The sequence below is a fragment of the Symphodus melops genome (assembly GCF_947650265.1).
Source record: "Symphodus melops genome assembly, chromosome: 14".
Taxonomy (NCBI): domain Eukaryota; kingdom Metazoa; phylum Chordata; class Actinopteri; order Labriformes; family Labridae; genus Symphodus; species Symphodus melops.
Window position 1 is genome coordinate 17,375,935 of NC_136704.1, and position 14,902 is coordinate 17,390,836.

At 41.2% G+C, this 14,902-nt stretch overlaps 2 protein-coding genes across 2 annotated transcripts in view; one reads left to right on the plus strand and one right to left on the minus strand.

The window, feature by feature from the left end:
• Positions 1–1,911, plus strand: part of sugct (succinyl-CoA:glutarate-CoA transferase) — a 54,864-nt gene extending 52,953 nt beyond the window's left edge. The window contains exon 14 of the mRNA XM_079361533.1: positions 1,069–1,911. Within this exon, the coding sequence (XP_079217659.1) occupies positions 1,069–1,232 (164 nt within the window). The 3' untranslated portion in view covers positions 1,233–1,911. The remainder of the gene's footprint in view (positions 1–1,068) is intronic.
• The window catches only part of inhbaa (inhibin subunit beta Aa), a 267,804-nt gene that overhangs the window by 196,373 nt on the left and 56,529 nt on the right, over positions 1–14,902 (minus strand). The gene's annotated exons all lie outside the window — the stretch shown is intronic.

The following is a 14,902-nucleotide window of genomic DNA, read 5'->3' on the forward strand; positions in this document are numbered from 1 at the left end:
TCCAGTTAAAATTAGACCCCGTATTTCCTGTGTAACATGTACTGGCTTTATGTACTGGGCTTACCCACTTGAAAGCAACTGAGACAAAGCTGTCTATTGGCTGAAAGAGCTGCTTGTCTTCTGACATCACTTCCATTAAGATACTAAAAAAAAAGATGTGTAACAGCTGAAAGAAACTAATCTTCATAATTTTAATCTTCATAAAAAACTAAATTGTTTTAATTGCCAAGTCCATTTTTGTAAGGTATGATCTACATTTTATACATCACATTTAAAATGATCATACTTGTTTATTTTGAGTGAAGCGCTGAAATAAAACCTGCTGTAAGAGCTCCCATAAAGGAAACAAGGTTATTCATGAAATATGTTGAAAAGCTGAAAACTTTAACTCTACTTTTTTTTCAAGAATTTATCAGATGGACAATTTTTGACACAAAACATTGAAACAACTCGTGAAATATGATGTACTGACAGTTATTTGGTTTAAAACACTATAAGCCAACCATAAATGCAACATGTAAGTAAAACCAAAGTTTAGAAAACACAAAGTTTACTAACTCTCTGAAATATTATAAAAAGTGTGTGGGGGAAATTGTGCCAACTGAAGATGAAAATAACAGTCTTCATTTCGCAAAAGAAAGTTTTGTGTCTGAGAAAATGATGGCAGTGTGGATCATTTTATATGGTGGAAGATATAACTGTGTGATTATCAAAAAGTAATATTAAACTTTCACATTGTGTTATGGAAAAGAGGATGGGGCCACGATTTGAACCTTGAGGGGCCACAGAGGTGATGGTCTGTTGTGGATGACAACGAAACAAAAAAAGCGGCATAAATACCAACTTGTTTTTAATATGACTTCATCTATTCAAAAAATGCAAGACTACTTTTCCAAAAGACAAAGTACAAAAACGTTGGATTTTGCTGAAACAAAGAGTTTTGAGAAGAGTTTTTAGAACTAGATTAATCTTTTTCTGTGCAGGTGTAATGTGGAAATAAAAATGATTTCATCACAATATATATATATGATTTCTTTTCTGTTTGTGTATTTGTTTGTTTGTCTTCAGGCCCTGCTGTCCGTTACAGCAGCTTTATTCCCGCTGGACCGATGCCCCCTCCTCTGATTGGCCAGCACACTGTGCAGGTGCTAAGAGACACCTTGTCTTACAGTGATGACATCATCAAAATGCTGCTAGAGACGAAGGCAGTGGCCCAGAATGAAGTGTCGTGATTGGCTGAGATCACACATAAGAAGATCCAAATATAAGAAGGGGACTCCGAAGAATTATTTTGGACGACAAAATGGATCGTTTCAAATCAAGAAGAAAAATCTGAATTTATTAATAATATGTTGGAAATCTTTTCTACACACTTTTATTAACTGTCCTTTGAATATAGCACACCGAACTCCTGAAACATTCAGAAGCACTCCTGATTTGTGGTTTGATTAGATTTTTTTTTTTTTTTTTTGTCTGTAAATTGCCTTTTCACTCCAAAAATTAGTGGTTGCTATTTATTAAAAGAAAATAACTGTTTTAATCATGCTTTTATTTTTGCTGAGCTGACTGTTCATAACTCCCAAGAAAAGGTGAAAGATGTACTGATTTTCTGTTTTTCAGAGATGATGTTCGTATGCTCAGGGAAACGCAAACATTTTTTTTGTCAAAAGATAAAACTCCCTTTTGATATAAGATTTTTGTTAGTGTCAGTGTTTTCTTCCTGTTTATTTAATTTATTTTTTATCTGGCAACATGTGGCAATGTACTCACAACTCTTAACAGAAATCCATTCACAATTGTATTGATTGATTTTCTTTTTTATTAGCTGCAGATCTCACCAATGTTCTTGATTGCTTCAGTGCACCAACAGAAAAAGTATTTGAACTAATACTTTAGTATCTTATCAACAAACTTGAGTTTAAATAAACTCTATAGGTATCCAGAAATGTATTCTTAAAATACACACAAATGAACTTCTCTCTCTGGAAGGTTTGGTCCAATTTAAAAACAGATGGATGATCTGGGAAACCATTTGGAGTTATTTAAGGATTTTTTTTCAACATGGCTCATCATCGACATCTCTGGTGAGTAGGACTTCATTTTTTAAAGAAGTAATAGACATGATTATAAAAGAGATCCCTATTCACACAGGTCCCTGTGGCTGTTTCTGCTTTTTCAGCAACTTCAGCTGGCTAATTAACAGAACAAACTTCTATCCACAGGAAAAAAAAAACAGATGTTGAACTGTTATTAGATGGATGACGTGCACTGCAGCAACAGGCTCTAAGCAGACGTCTTTATCATTCTAATAGTAGGTGTAGTTTAACCATAGGTTCGCTACATTTTGTTGTATACATTTTAACAAGAGGAAGAGCACAGCACTTTGTTTCCTGTCACGGCCTTCTGCATCTCATTGTTTTTAACCAGAAATGACAAAAATTACTGACAATTACTTCTATGCACATCCAGTGTGAATGCTCTGCACCAATTCCTGAATTTCCAGAGGTCCCCAGCTAATACGAATCCCTTACGAACAGTTAGTTATATGTGGGGATTTGTATTGTCTTCAAAAGATCTTACGGGTCGAGGAAACAGTACATCAAACGTGTTGACATTCTGGATAATGGAGAGAAAACCACGTTTTCAGAGGTGTTCCGGTTAAATTAGCAGGGAACATTTGAGATGAACGTTCCACTAGTTTAGAGGAACATTGCATCTTTGTAGTAATCGAACATGAACACAACTCAAGTAACAGACTAACTAGCGTAATGATATTAATGATGATGAGGAGGCGGAGAGTTTTGTTTGATCGTGACGATTTTACAATGATGAGAACATCGGTCCATGTTGGGCTTTGCTGCAACTGTGTGTCGGATCAGATATAAAGCTGTTGGTTGGCACTTACTGATGTTGATTCCAGCTTTCTTTGGTCATACTTACTCTCTGATGAACGTCGCTTTGAATAAAAGCATCTGCTAAACGAATTGTAGAATTGTAGACCTAGTTAATATGTTGGGTTTAGCACAAACTTTATACATGAACTTAAGGCACAACTTACTCACAGATGCTGACACTGAACGCGGCCTCATAAATCAGTTGCCAATATAAAACCACGGAGCTTTAAGTATCCACGAATCTCCTCAGTGCTTTAGCTGAGTTTCACATTACAAAGAGTCATGACTTATTATATGCAGATTCATGCTGTTTTACCCTTTTTCTCTACAGGGACTTCACTGCAGATGAAGTGTGAACAGTTTGGATGCTGACTCGGCGATTCCACTAACTGATGTGCAGATATTGTTCTGAGACAAGAGCAGGAGACTGCTGGCTTCAGCTGAGCTTATTAATGACGTGAATTAACCTCCATCATCACTCGGCACAAGGAGACTCATCCGAAATGAAACACTCCCAGCAGGTCAGTTCATCTTTTATGTCGGGAGTCTGGCGTCTTTCGGGGAAACGGTTGGAAGCCTTGATCGGGTCGATGATGTTGTCACAAAGAGCGGGTGGGAGGATGAGCGGTAGGTCGACAGTTTGATTAATGCTGCAGAAATCCTCTGGTAAAAGGCGGACGAATCGAATCGACGTGATGTTTACCGAATTTTAAAAAATGTGACGCATTTGGAAGGCAGTCGAGTCGTCGGGGGAGACGCAGACTGACATGTTTGTTTGAGTTGTGGGGGATATCAGGAGGAAGAGGGGAGGCTCAGGTGTGATTCATCACAAACCAGGGACTCTCTGAAGTCTTAGCGTCCAAACCCCAACAAAGTGCTCCGTGATCTGTTGTCATTTCTCTGGAAGGAGTGATACCTCTGACAGAGCTCTGAGGGGAAATGAAACATAAACACTCTTCAGCTCAACCAAGAATGAGAAAAGGAAGTAACTCTTTTTTTTTTCTTGGCACTCCGCAGTCGACCTGGATTTCAAAAAACCCGACCTGTGATTGTGAACCCTGATTCATTCGGCTCAGCTCGATTCAGATCTGTGAGTTTGTGTGGTTAAGTTAAAACTTTGGAGACCAGGTGATCATCTTACTGACATAAAGAACGTCATCCAAGTTAGTTTTCTGCAGAATCTCACTTCAGTCAGCACGCCCAAAAATGGAGACGCTCATATTCTTTCTTTCTTTTCATTATTTTCTTCGTGATCAGTAGTGAATTATCTACAATGAGAGGCCGATTCTGAGGGCTGTACCGCATAACAAGCACTTCATAGTCTTCATCTGAGTGAGCTCTCTCATAGCCTGAAGCTTCTGTTAGAGATCTCAGGTATCCTGAAACGTTCTCTGTTAACTCTTTCTGCTCCAGGCTCTGTACACACTGACATTAAAGGAGGCATCTCGCCTCATTTAAGGCTTCTTCATTACAAAAACTAGTGATTACCGACTGTCTGAGCCTGACAGATTGAAATAATGAGATGAAGAATATATCAAAGTTAAGTCATTTATTTCTGGCATGAAAACTTTACAAAGTACAACTTAAACGCTTAACAAAGACCCTCATGATTTAAGCAGAATAATCCGGAGCTCTAATTAGGTCAGAAAATGAAAACAGAAAAATAAGTCAAGGTTAAAAGAAAACAACCGTCAGAATTTTATCCTGTATTCACTATAGATGTAAAGTTGTCCAAAATCCAAATACACAATGTAATGATAGTAATTTACAGACCTTTTGGTGTTTTTAAAGCTGTTATAATATTGTAAAGAGCTTTAGAGTTTCAAGGATTCAATAAATACAGGAACAGTCGTGCACAAATGAAAGTTGTTTTAAAGAAATAAAAGTCAGTAAACAACAGTTTCATTCAAAACTTCTTCACCGCTTAGCTTTATGAGTAAACCAACCAGTCAAGTTACTGTTTCAATCCATTTGTTTCCCACAAACTGACTGAGGCCTTGGCAGGGGAGATATTTGTTAGATCTATAAAATAGGTATTCTCCATCTCTGTGTTTCTCTGCTGAGACTGAGATCGTTTAAATCTTCCCCTGACGACCGAACAAACAGGACGAGTAGAAAGTCGAGCGATCGATCAAGAATGCTGTTGTTCTCTCTGATGGATAAATAAACATATCAAAGGAACTAAATTATAGGAATCCAAAGGTTTTATTCTTGAGTCACGGTGAACTTGTCATGCCAAATATTCGAACATTCCCATTTTCTTGAGTTATATTGTTTACAAAAATGTGGACGGAAAAAAAGCCAAAGTATTTTCCCTGACGGCACACTGTCTCAGGGAAGATAGCGAAAACAAATGTCATCATTTCATATTTTCTTCCTGTTGAACATTTTTGTGAAATAAAAATAAATAAATCTTGAGTTATGGAAAACAAACGTTGACCACAAAAATCCAAACACATCTTCCTCCACTACGAGGAAACATTTGTGCCAAACTGTAATTAATTCCCTCCTGGGGTTATTGAGCTATTACAGTCATAAAAAAAGGGGGAGGACACAAATACATAAAAACCAAATCACGTAAGAGTTTGGAGAGAGAATTATTGCACTCCAAAATTGTAGGGGCGCCAAGTAAAAAAAACAAAGTTTCTTTAAACTTGAAAAATCAATCGAGATAAAACCTCAACTGAGTTTAAAACTGGATCCTGTTTGTAGTTTTTACAGGACATTTTAGAAATGTCCTGTTACGTTTTTATTTAAATTCATTAAACATTTAATGCTTATTGGACTAATAGATTGAGAAAACTGGAGCAGAGGAGGGTGTCTCCACACTTTTGGCAACATAAAGCAGAAATGAAGCCCCTTCCACTTTTGTTCTCCAAATTTTAGTTTGTATCATTCACAGGAAGCTCCGAGCAGAAGCTGCTGTCGAGAATTTACGGGCGAAGAGTGACCTCTCTCACTCTCTCTTTTGTCTCTCTCTCTCTCTCTCTCTCTCCAATCTCTCTCTCTGTTCTCTTCATGCTCGGTTGCCCAGTTGGCTGCCTCTGAGTTGAACTTGGTGTGTGTGAGAGAAAATCGGATGTACGTAACTCACCAGCTCTTTAAGTGTCCCTTATTCCCTGACATCTGGAGTGTGTGTGTGTGTGTGTGTGTGTGTGTGTGTGTGTGTGTGTGTGTGTGTATGTGTGTGTGTATGTGTGTGTGTGTGTGTGTGTGTGTGTGTGCGTGCAGGAAACTAAAAGGTTTTGTCCAGCCTAATGTTGAACACAGACATGGTTATATGAGAGAGACAGAGACTAATATAATGTTGGGTTACTCACAGTCTGACTTCACGTCAGTGGGGATAAATGATACTTTTATTTTGAAGGGTTATATTATACGGACTGTAGCAGTGGTCTAATCACCTGTACGTCACCTGTTAAGCGACTCAGCGCTCTCAGAGGAAACATAAGGATAAAATGTACGACACTCAGTATGTTTTAAATGTTGCAGAGTTATTATCAAGGGTCACGTTTGTTTCTGTTCAGCTGCAGAGAGATGCCTCTCAGGAGTTCCTGCTCAGACTGTGGTGAAGAAAAAAACACATTTCTCCAAACTTAACCAAACCTTATGAACCAACTTGAAAAATATTTCTTGTCTTAGCATGTTTCAGAAACCAGGATTTTTTTTGCTCTCAAGGGTTCAATAAGGGAAAACAATATACTTCCAAAAATAATTGAAATGATACGAAATATTTGTTGTCAATCAAGCAATTTCCTGCTTTATTCTTTAAGATTATAAAATAAAAAAGGTTTGTTTTAAAGTTTCTTGGTGCTCTTTAGTTGATAGAAGGGGATGCAAGCTGAGCTGGTACTCATTAGCTCAGATTGTAGTTTCAGAAATTTGTCCGTTTTCATCCTTCACACGGTTTTTGCTGACTGCGTATTTATCTAAAGAGATGTTCCTGTCAACGAAGCAAACAGGTTCAAAGATTCAAAACTTTATTTTGGATTTCATTTTAGTCCTTGACAATTTTCCCCAAGGTGACAACAAAGTGTATCGTAACACACCCCCATGCTCTTTTGTTAACATAAACTGTACGACAGGTCAGCCGTCCCTTCTCTGGTAGCCATGTTGAAAAGGAAACACGGGGGCAGACTTCCTCCTCCCGATTCTCCTGACCTCATCTCAGTTACACGGCGACCAGGGGTGTGACGTTCAGAGGGAGACGTCTAAATTCAACCACCCCATCTGACTGTCCTGAATCAGAACTCATTACACTGAGTGACAATGACAGGAGGCAGACACACACACACACACACACTCACTCACTCACTCACACACACACACACACACACACATACACACAGGTGGTGACAGGGATGAGTTGCAGGTTCAGCTGCAGCCGTGAGAGTGTGGGAGGTGTTTACGAGACACACACAGATTTGAACGCACACAGCTTTATACACACATGCACGCAGATGCACACACACACAGTAACACAAAAAACACACACTTGAAATTCGGGACTCCCTCATATGACGTCCAGCGAGAGTCTCTTTGGAAACCACTTCATGGTGTGGGCCGGATGGAGAGAGAGAGAGAGAGAGAGGAGAGGTGTTGTGCAGCTGGAGCAGCTGGATTTAACATTTAAGCAGCCGAAGCCCACGATGCACTGCTCTGCAAGCCGGCAGCCAGTCAGAAGAGAGCCTGCACTCTTTCACACATGCACACACCTGTCTCCTCCAGTCTGCACAGGATGTGTACTCTTTGTTGCCGTGGCAGCACGGCCATACTCTCTCTTTTTCCGCTTCCTGCTGCTCTGTCGTCGTCCCTGTCTGAGGGAGGCGAGACTGAGATAGATTCAACAGAGACGCTCACCTCTCTGTTCTCGTTGCATGTTTGAAATATTTCCATCTGAAATTCAACTGTGACGATTTTTAACTTGTTTGATTTAAAAAAAAAAAAAAGTCTAGATATGCGTTTAAAAAACTGCTCATACCTGCAAGACAATAAGTTTGTCAAAAGGATTAACTTCTCTTTTCTTATTTCATGCCTAGTGTTTCAAAATAGTTCTATCTCTGTTTTGGTGATCAATAGTATCAGATAGAAAGCTTTAAGTCTTTCATAAGACAGGTGTGTAGGAGAGGAATGAATCCATCAAAAACTACAGACAAACTCCTGCGCTCTGTCCAAATTGCACAATTATATAGCCAATGTTTTGGTACCGAACCTTCAGAAGTGAGAGCGGGAGGAGAGACAGATAAAACAGACAGAGAAAAGAAAGAGTTATGAGGAACACACCTGTTTCCTTACAGAAACACAGCAGCTCTGTGTGCAAGCTCAGCCGCCTCCAGCTGACTAAATAAAAGTCTGATGCTCCTCAAACTGCTTCAGTTTCCACACATGAGAAACCTGCGGCGGGCGTCTGAGAAAGTGGCAACGTTTTCACTCTCAGCCGATGATGGATCGCTCGCAGTAAAATCTCATCAGGTGTGTTTTCGTGAAGACTGAGTAAAAACAGGTTTAACAGCTGCCGAGCGGCAGACGAGGAGCTGATGAACTCCAGTCGCTCAGGTCAAAAGACGGAAAAAACCCGAATCGCAGGTCAAATAAATGAACTTTACAAACAGATCTTGAAATAAAAATGTCATTAAACAATTTATGATGAAACTCTATATAGTGTCAAATTCACAGCAGGAAAGTTTTATGGCAAAAACAATTTCAGCTTGAAAGCTTTACTTTAGCTGGAGCTGCTGGTTTGGCTCCAAACGCGTCCTCTGAATAAAATACACCTGTGGAAAAAAACATCTTTTAATGGACACACTTTGATCCATCGAGGATTATGTTGCAGACATTACAGCCTGTTTCAATGCGGCAGGATCAACTCAGATATTCAGAAACTTTTTTTCCTCTCTTAGTGATTTCAACATCAGACAATGGCCACCAGTTTAACCTCCTTATTTGACAAAAGTGTCTCCATGCAGTCATTAAATGGTTAAGTTTTTTATATTATTAGGTAGCTGTGACATAAGTGTTTTTCTTGCTTTCAGTTTGAATCACTTGCTGTGGGACTCTTCTGCGTCTGTTTAATGGAACAAACTATGTGCAGCTGTTGATTGTAGTTTGGTTGTGAGAGGCGGGACGTCCGCAGTCCGAAGGTGACTCACTGTTCCTGTTTTCAGCTGTAATGACGATCATTAGGACCTCACCCTGCACTCACTTCTTCTGTTTCAGATTCCCCATCAGTCCTCAATCTGACCTCAGTGACCTCCATTCAATTTAGTCCCTTAGAATCTCTGTGAGAGAGTTTAAACCCTCCGTCCTTTTTACCACTGTGGTCTGGTGCGTTTGTAGAAAGTGACGTAACAGCTGTTTGGGGTTAAAAAGTCATCTTCCTCCTCACATTTATGTACAATTCTATAATTCATTTAGCAGACACTTTTGTCTAAAGCGACGCACATCAGAGAGTAAATGCAACACTAGCAAGGATCTAGAGAGGAGGGAGCAATGTCAGGAAGTGCTTTTTTCCCCTTTAATTGTAATTTATTATTGTCAACCAAATGAACAACAGCTAGCCCTGAGAGTTCTACGCAGAATCAAAACCATCCTGATGATCATCATCGTCACGATCCGTACCATCAGTAACATTTAATTCATAAAGTGGGGAGTTGTAGAATAACTATCTGAGCCTGTCAGGGACAAAAATAACTCATTTTAGTGAACATGGAGGATTACGCTGCAAGAGGCAACAAAAATAGAAGCCCTTGGCCCCCAATATTGGGTAATGTCATGTGTTCAATATCAAAAAGTTCAGATAAACTCCTGCACACTACCCTACTGTAATTTCACAAAAACCATACCAATGTTTTTGATGGATTCATTCCTTCCAAACACGCCTATCTTATGAAATAGATGTCTAATTGGTGTTATTTTGATCAGTGATTGAAATTATTTTATAGGTGTTTATTTGTTTATATTTAAAATTGGGAAGCGGGATGGTTCAGCTGGGGTTGTTTGATGTAATACGTTTTTCATGTCTCATGTGTGCTCTGTAGTCCGCCACTGGATGCTTTGAGTTTCTTTCTGGATCAATAAAGTATCTATCTCCTGAGAAATGTAACACTCCAAAGTTTTTTCTGGAAAAGCGATCATTAAAAACACATCGACTCAAAACTAAGCCACACTTTGATCACCTTAATCCACATTTTGATCTGCTGGGTTCTCGTGCCCCACTGGTGGAACGTTTTGTTGGTTAAACGTGGAAATCCATATACCGTAAATTCCGTACTATTGAGCGCACCTGGATATAAGCCGCACCGGCTAAAAATAAGTAAATAAATGTATTTGTACATATATAAGCCGCACTTGATTATAAGCCGCAGGTGTCCACGCTATAACAAGAGCTATTTACACAGACGTAGGCTACCGGTAACATCCGCAAATACTGTAGCGTCCGTACGGACGTTAAAGGACGACGAGAGCGTTCAAATAATAACTTAATAACCCGATCACTGTCGGCCGTGACCACGCCGTTTACAGCAGAGAGCAACACATAACTTGCCGTAACAATCCAACTCTCTCCCCCAGCGTTCTCTCATACAGCCACTCCACACGTTCTCGCTGGTGCATTCACTGACTCTCCACATAATCGGAATTATGAACACATTATCAACTACTGACTTTACAACATGAACCGTTACAATACGAAGCCTAGCCGACGGTGTCTGTAACACGGCTGATGAAAAAGATGACCGTAATATATTTCACAAGAAAAAGTCCATCCATTCACTGCCTCAGAATGACTTCATTACTCACTTCCTCAGTCTCTGTTGTCGCTGTCAGTGTCATCTTAACGTGCAGCAGCTCTGTTAGCTTCTTTGACAGCCAGGTCGATCGCCTTTAACTTGAAAGCTGCATCATATGTATTTCTCCGTGTGTTTTCCATCATGAGGGTGCGTGCATGAAGCGCAAAATGACTGATATTAAGATCCGACGTGACGAAGTCAAATGTTTTTGCGGCAGAAGCTCATTGTCCCCCAAGAAAAATCCATGCATTAGCCGCACCGGAGTAGAAGCCGCAGTGCTCGAAGTGTGAGAAAAAAGTAGCGGCTTATAGTCCGGAATTTACGGTATTCACTCGCGCAACTCATAACAGTTATGTTAGTTTTTGTTAGTCGTTGTCTGACTGTCTCTGAGGCTTTCAGGTCGTTTCCACCCGAGTGTTTGAAACATACTGACCTCTAGAAAGGGAACAACACACATGAAACAAAGGAAGAGAACAAGTGAGTGAGCGAGGGAGGGGAAGGAGGAAGGTCATCCTGGGTAAACTGGGCCTCACACTATTCAGAGGAAACAACAGAGAGAAGACAGACACGGGTCACAGAGACGGGACATGAACAGGACGGGGACATCCGACCGTGGACTGCGGTGTCATTGTTGAAAATAGTAGTTATAAATAAACAAAAGCCGAAGCAATTGACCTATGCGGTTCTTATGAGAAACAGATACAGAACATGTTTATATTTGACTGTTTACGTTGAAGCGCAGAGCATGATGCAGGTTCATTAAAACCTCCGTGACGTGACATACAGCAATATGTAAGAAATGCAGTGGCCTTAGGTCAATCGAATCCATTGTACGGACATATTTACACTGCAGTTCTTAAACTTTGAAACAATGCAACAGTGAAGAGGAGCTCAGACTCACCTCACAAGAACCCCGCACGAAGCCGCTCATCCATCACAGAAACAAAGCAGACTCCTGAGTGAATCCAGCCAAAGGATGCAGGACACAAAGAAGTTATTTATACCACAACAAATATACTGATTTCACTGAAAAAATATGTCTGAGGCTATTTAGACAAAAAGAAATATATATATATATATATATATATAGGACTGGGGCTGCATAAAGGATGGCTACACACAATACAATTAATTATAGACCCAATTAGAACATCATCACCAAGACATTAAAACTGGGACTCAACCAGACAGCAGGTGAATCCTCTCAACCTTCCGAGTTCAAATGCAGTATATTTTTGAATTCGACCTCAGTACGGAAGTCCAAGTTGAGTCAGAAAGAGTTGTGTCCGATCAGAGTCAGACTCCTAGACTCCAGTACTATAAAATCAGGTTCCAATCTCTCATATTCCCCAACGTTTTTTTAACAACCTGAAAAATGGTGTATGAGTGACAGGAAGTGTTTTTTAGATTCTCTACATGTGGTTGTGTTTTCGCTCAGAGTCCCTCAGTGTGAGAAAAAAAACAAATGCATAAGTCGCAGTCACTGTTTCCTCTCTGACTCAGACTAAATCAATCAAAAACCATCTGGCCTTGTTTTCAGCCTGACATCCTCCAGCAGGCCAAAGTCTCGCCAAGACGATAGAAACAAGATGGTGTAAACCAGGCGGCGATGGCGGTCATCATGGGCCAGCGTCTCTGCAGCCGTCAGGAGTGAAGACGAGGTTTTTCACTGGGATCTATTGTGTGAGAATAATCCAGAACACATTGTTGTCAATATTGGCCTGATCGAATCCAGAGAGATGTTTTATCTGCTAGCAGATCAGTCTGCAAAGACTCGATGTGGTTAAATATCACTATAGATGTTTGAAGTCTTTCAATGGTGTAAAATGTGTTTATGTGCCTGTGGAAAATATGTGAGGCTTTACAATTTCTTCTGAAATGGAAAATAAAGACACTGTCAGGATCATTATGGACCTCGGGATCGCCTGGATGAAGGGGTTTCCCACCGAAAGGAAACTTTCCGGTCACCTGGAAATCTGTTTAAGAAGCAGAAAACTGTGACGTCGAAATGATCAAAAATACTTCACGATCAACTCTGGACTTTAATTTCTACAAACGCCTTCACTTGTTAACGTTGAACATCGTCATCCTCGACATCATGTGCTCAGTAGAGACGGAGGTACCTGCAGTTACATGAGGAGAGCCGTAGAAGGGCATCAAGCCAGCAGCTGGAGCACTATCTGCTCCTTTGTGTGGAGAGGAAGAGCTCAACAGAGCGACCTCCAGCAGGCTGTGAGTGAGACCTTCATGAGGCTGACATCAGGACTACCTCGAGAGGTACCTGTGCCCACAGCCCAGCGACATGCAGCTCAATTGGGGAGAAAAATGAAGGCAGGTTCCTACTGAGTGACACCTGAGCGAACCTGTGAAGCCCACTCCTCACTCCTTACTGAAACCAAAGCATCCTCAGTTGTTGCAGCATACTAATAGTGTTTCCATTTAACTGTCTTTTGGCTGCTTCCACTTAAAAACATGATTCTTCTGAAGGGCTCTATATATTATATGTGAAATAAATAGTTTTTGTTCTGTTTTTTTGTTGGGGCAGAAAAAGTTACTTGAATTGAGAGCAGCGGCGTGAACACAGCATTCAGAGGTCGCGAGAGGCAGAGACAGACGAAGAACACAAAAGCAAAAACAGAAACAATAGAGACTCTAATATTTAATATGCAACAGCTGTGTGTCTCATCAGAGGGTGTCCTGTCTTTTATCAGCCTGACCAGCCTGTCAGACCACACTGGGGGCCTATTGTTGGACATATCTATGTGCGTTGATGTGAAGAGTAAGTGTGTGTTGTTCTGTGGGAAGAAGTTCAGAAAGTGTGTGTTTCTGCCATGTCAAGGGAGATGGACTCAGGCAGTGAGCACAGAGGTTTGTGTGTTTTTGCGTGTGCATTCATCTCAGTGGTTTGTGACCCATAAGAGGTCATAAGAGGTCAAAAGCTGAGCATGTGTGCCTAACTTTTTGTTTTTTTGTTCCATCTGAAGTCCAAACTGTCCAATATTTTATTAAATCAATCTAAAAGATCTAAAAATATCATACATTTGGGTCGCCATTTCTTATTAAGGAGCGGATGGGGCGTCCTGAGGCTAGACTTTAATAAACTATGGGTTTAAACAATGACGCATTTTTTTTCAATTCATGAAAAATGAAATCAAAATTTGAATCGGATTCAAAAGCTTTAACTGTTTCAACCTTTAGATATCCTTGAGTTTCCAGTTAAATAAACTCATATTTTTCATGTAGCCTATTTAAACGACTTGAATTATAATTATTATTGAGTACCCGAATGATCCTAGGATCTATGTTGTCGGGGACCTTATGCCCCCAGTGTGGTCTCCCAAGGCAAACAGGTCCTAGGGGACAGGTCATACTAAAAGCAGTTCAAAGAACCCCTATGAATAAAAGAAGAGAAACAAGGACCTTGACGTCTCCTGGTACGGCGCAGCCAGGGTCCCACCCTGGTGCCAGGCCTGGGGTTGGGGCCCTTGTTGAGCGCCTGGTGGCTCGGCCTTTGCCCGTGGGGCTCGGCCAGGCTCAGCCCAAACGAACAATGTGGGCCCGTCCTCCTGTGGACTCACCACCCACAGAGGAAAGCGTAGGGGTCGGGTGCAGTGTGGATTGGGCGGCAGGGGCCTTGGCGACCCGATCCCTGGACACAGCTTCTGGCTGTTCTCTGGAGTTGCCTGCAGTGTGAGGCGGGGAAGCCGGTCAGACTTGGCATACCCAAACGTGTTGTGAGGGTTTGTTGGGATCGTCTAGCAGAACCCTCTGTTAGTGCGGTCAAAGGACAGAAGCTAAACCGAAAGGCGAGGCTCTCGATTTATCTGACAATCTTTGTTCCTACCCTCACCTACGCTCATGAGCTTTGGGTCACGACCGAAAGAACAAAATCTCGGACACAAGCGGCTGAAGTGAGCTTCCTCCGTAGGGTGGCTGGGCGCACCCTTAGAGATCGGGTGAGGAGCTCGGTCACCAGAGAGGAGCTTGGAGTTGAGCTGCTCTCGATGAGGAGGAGTCCACATCGAGAGGAGTCTCGGGAATCTGTTCCGGATGTCCTCTGGACGCCTCCCTTGGGAGGTGCCCCTGATAAGCGGTAGAAAATGGATGGATGGAATTATTGTCTTGTTGACCTTTCCTACAGAGGGTTTGCCGAGCAGAAGTATAACGAGAAGACGGATGAATTAAGTTACCTTTTCGGTTTCGTTCACCTGGACCCGAAGG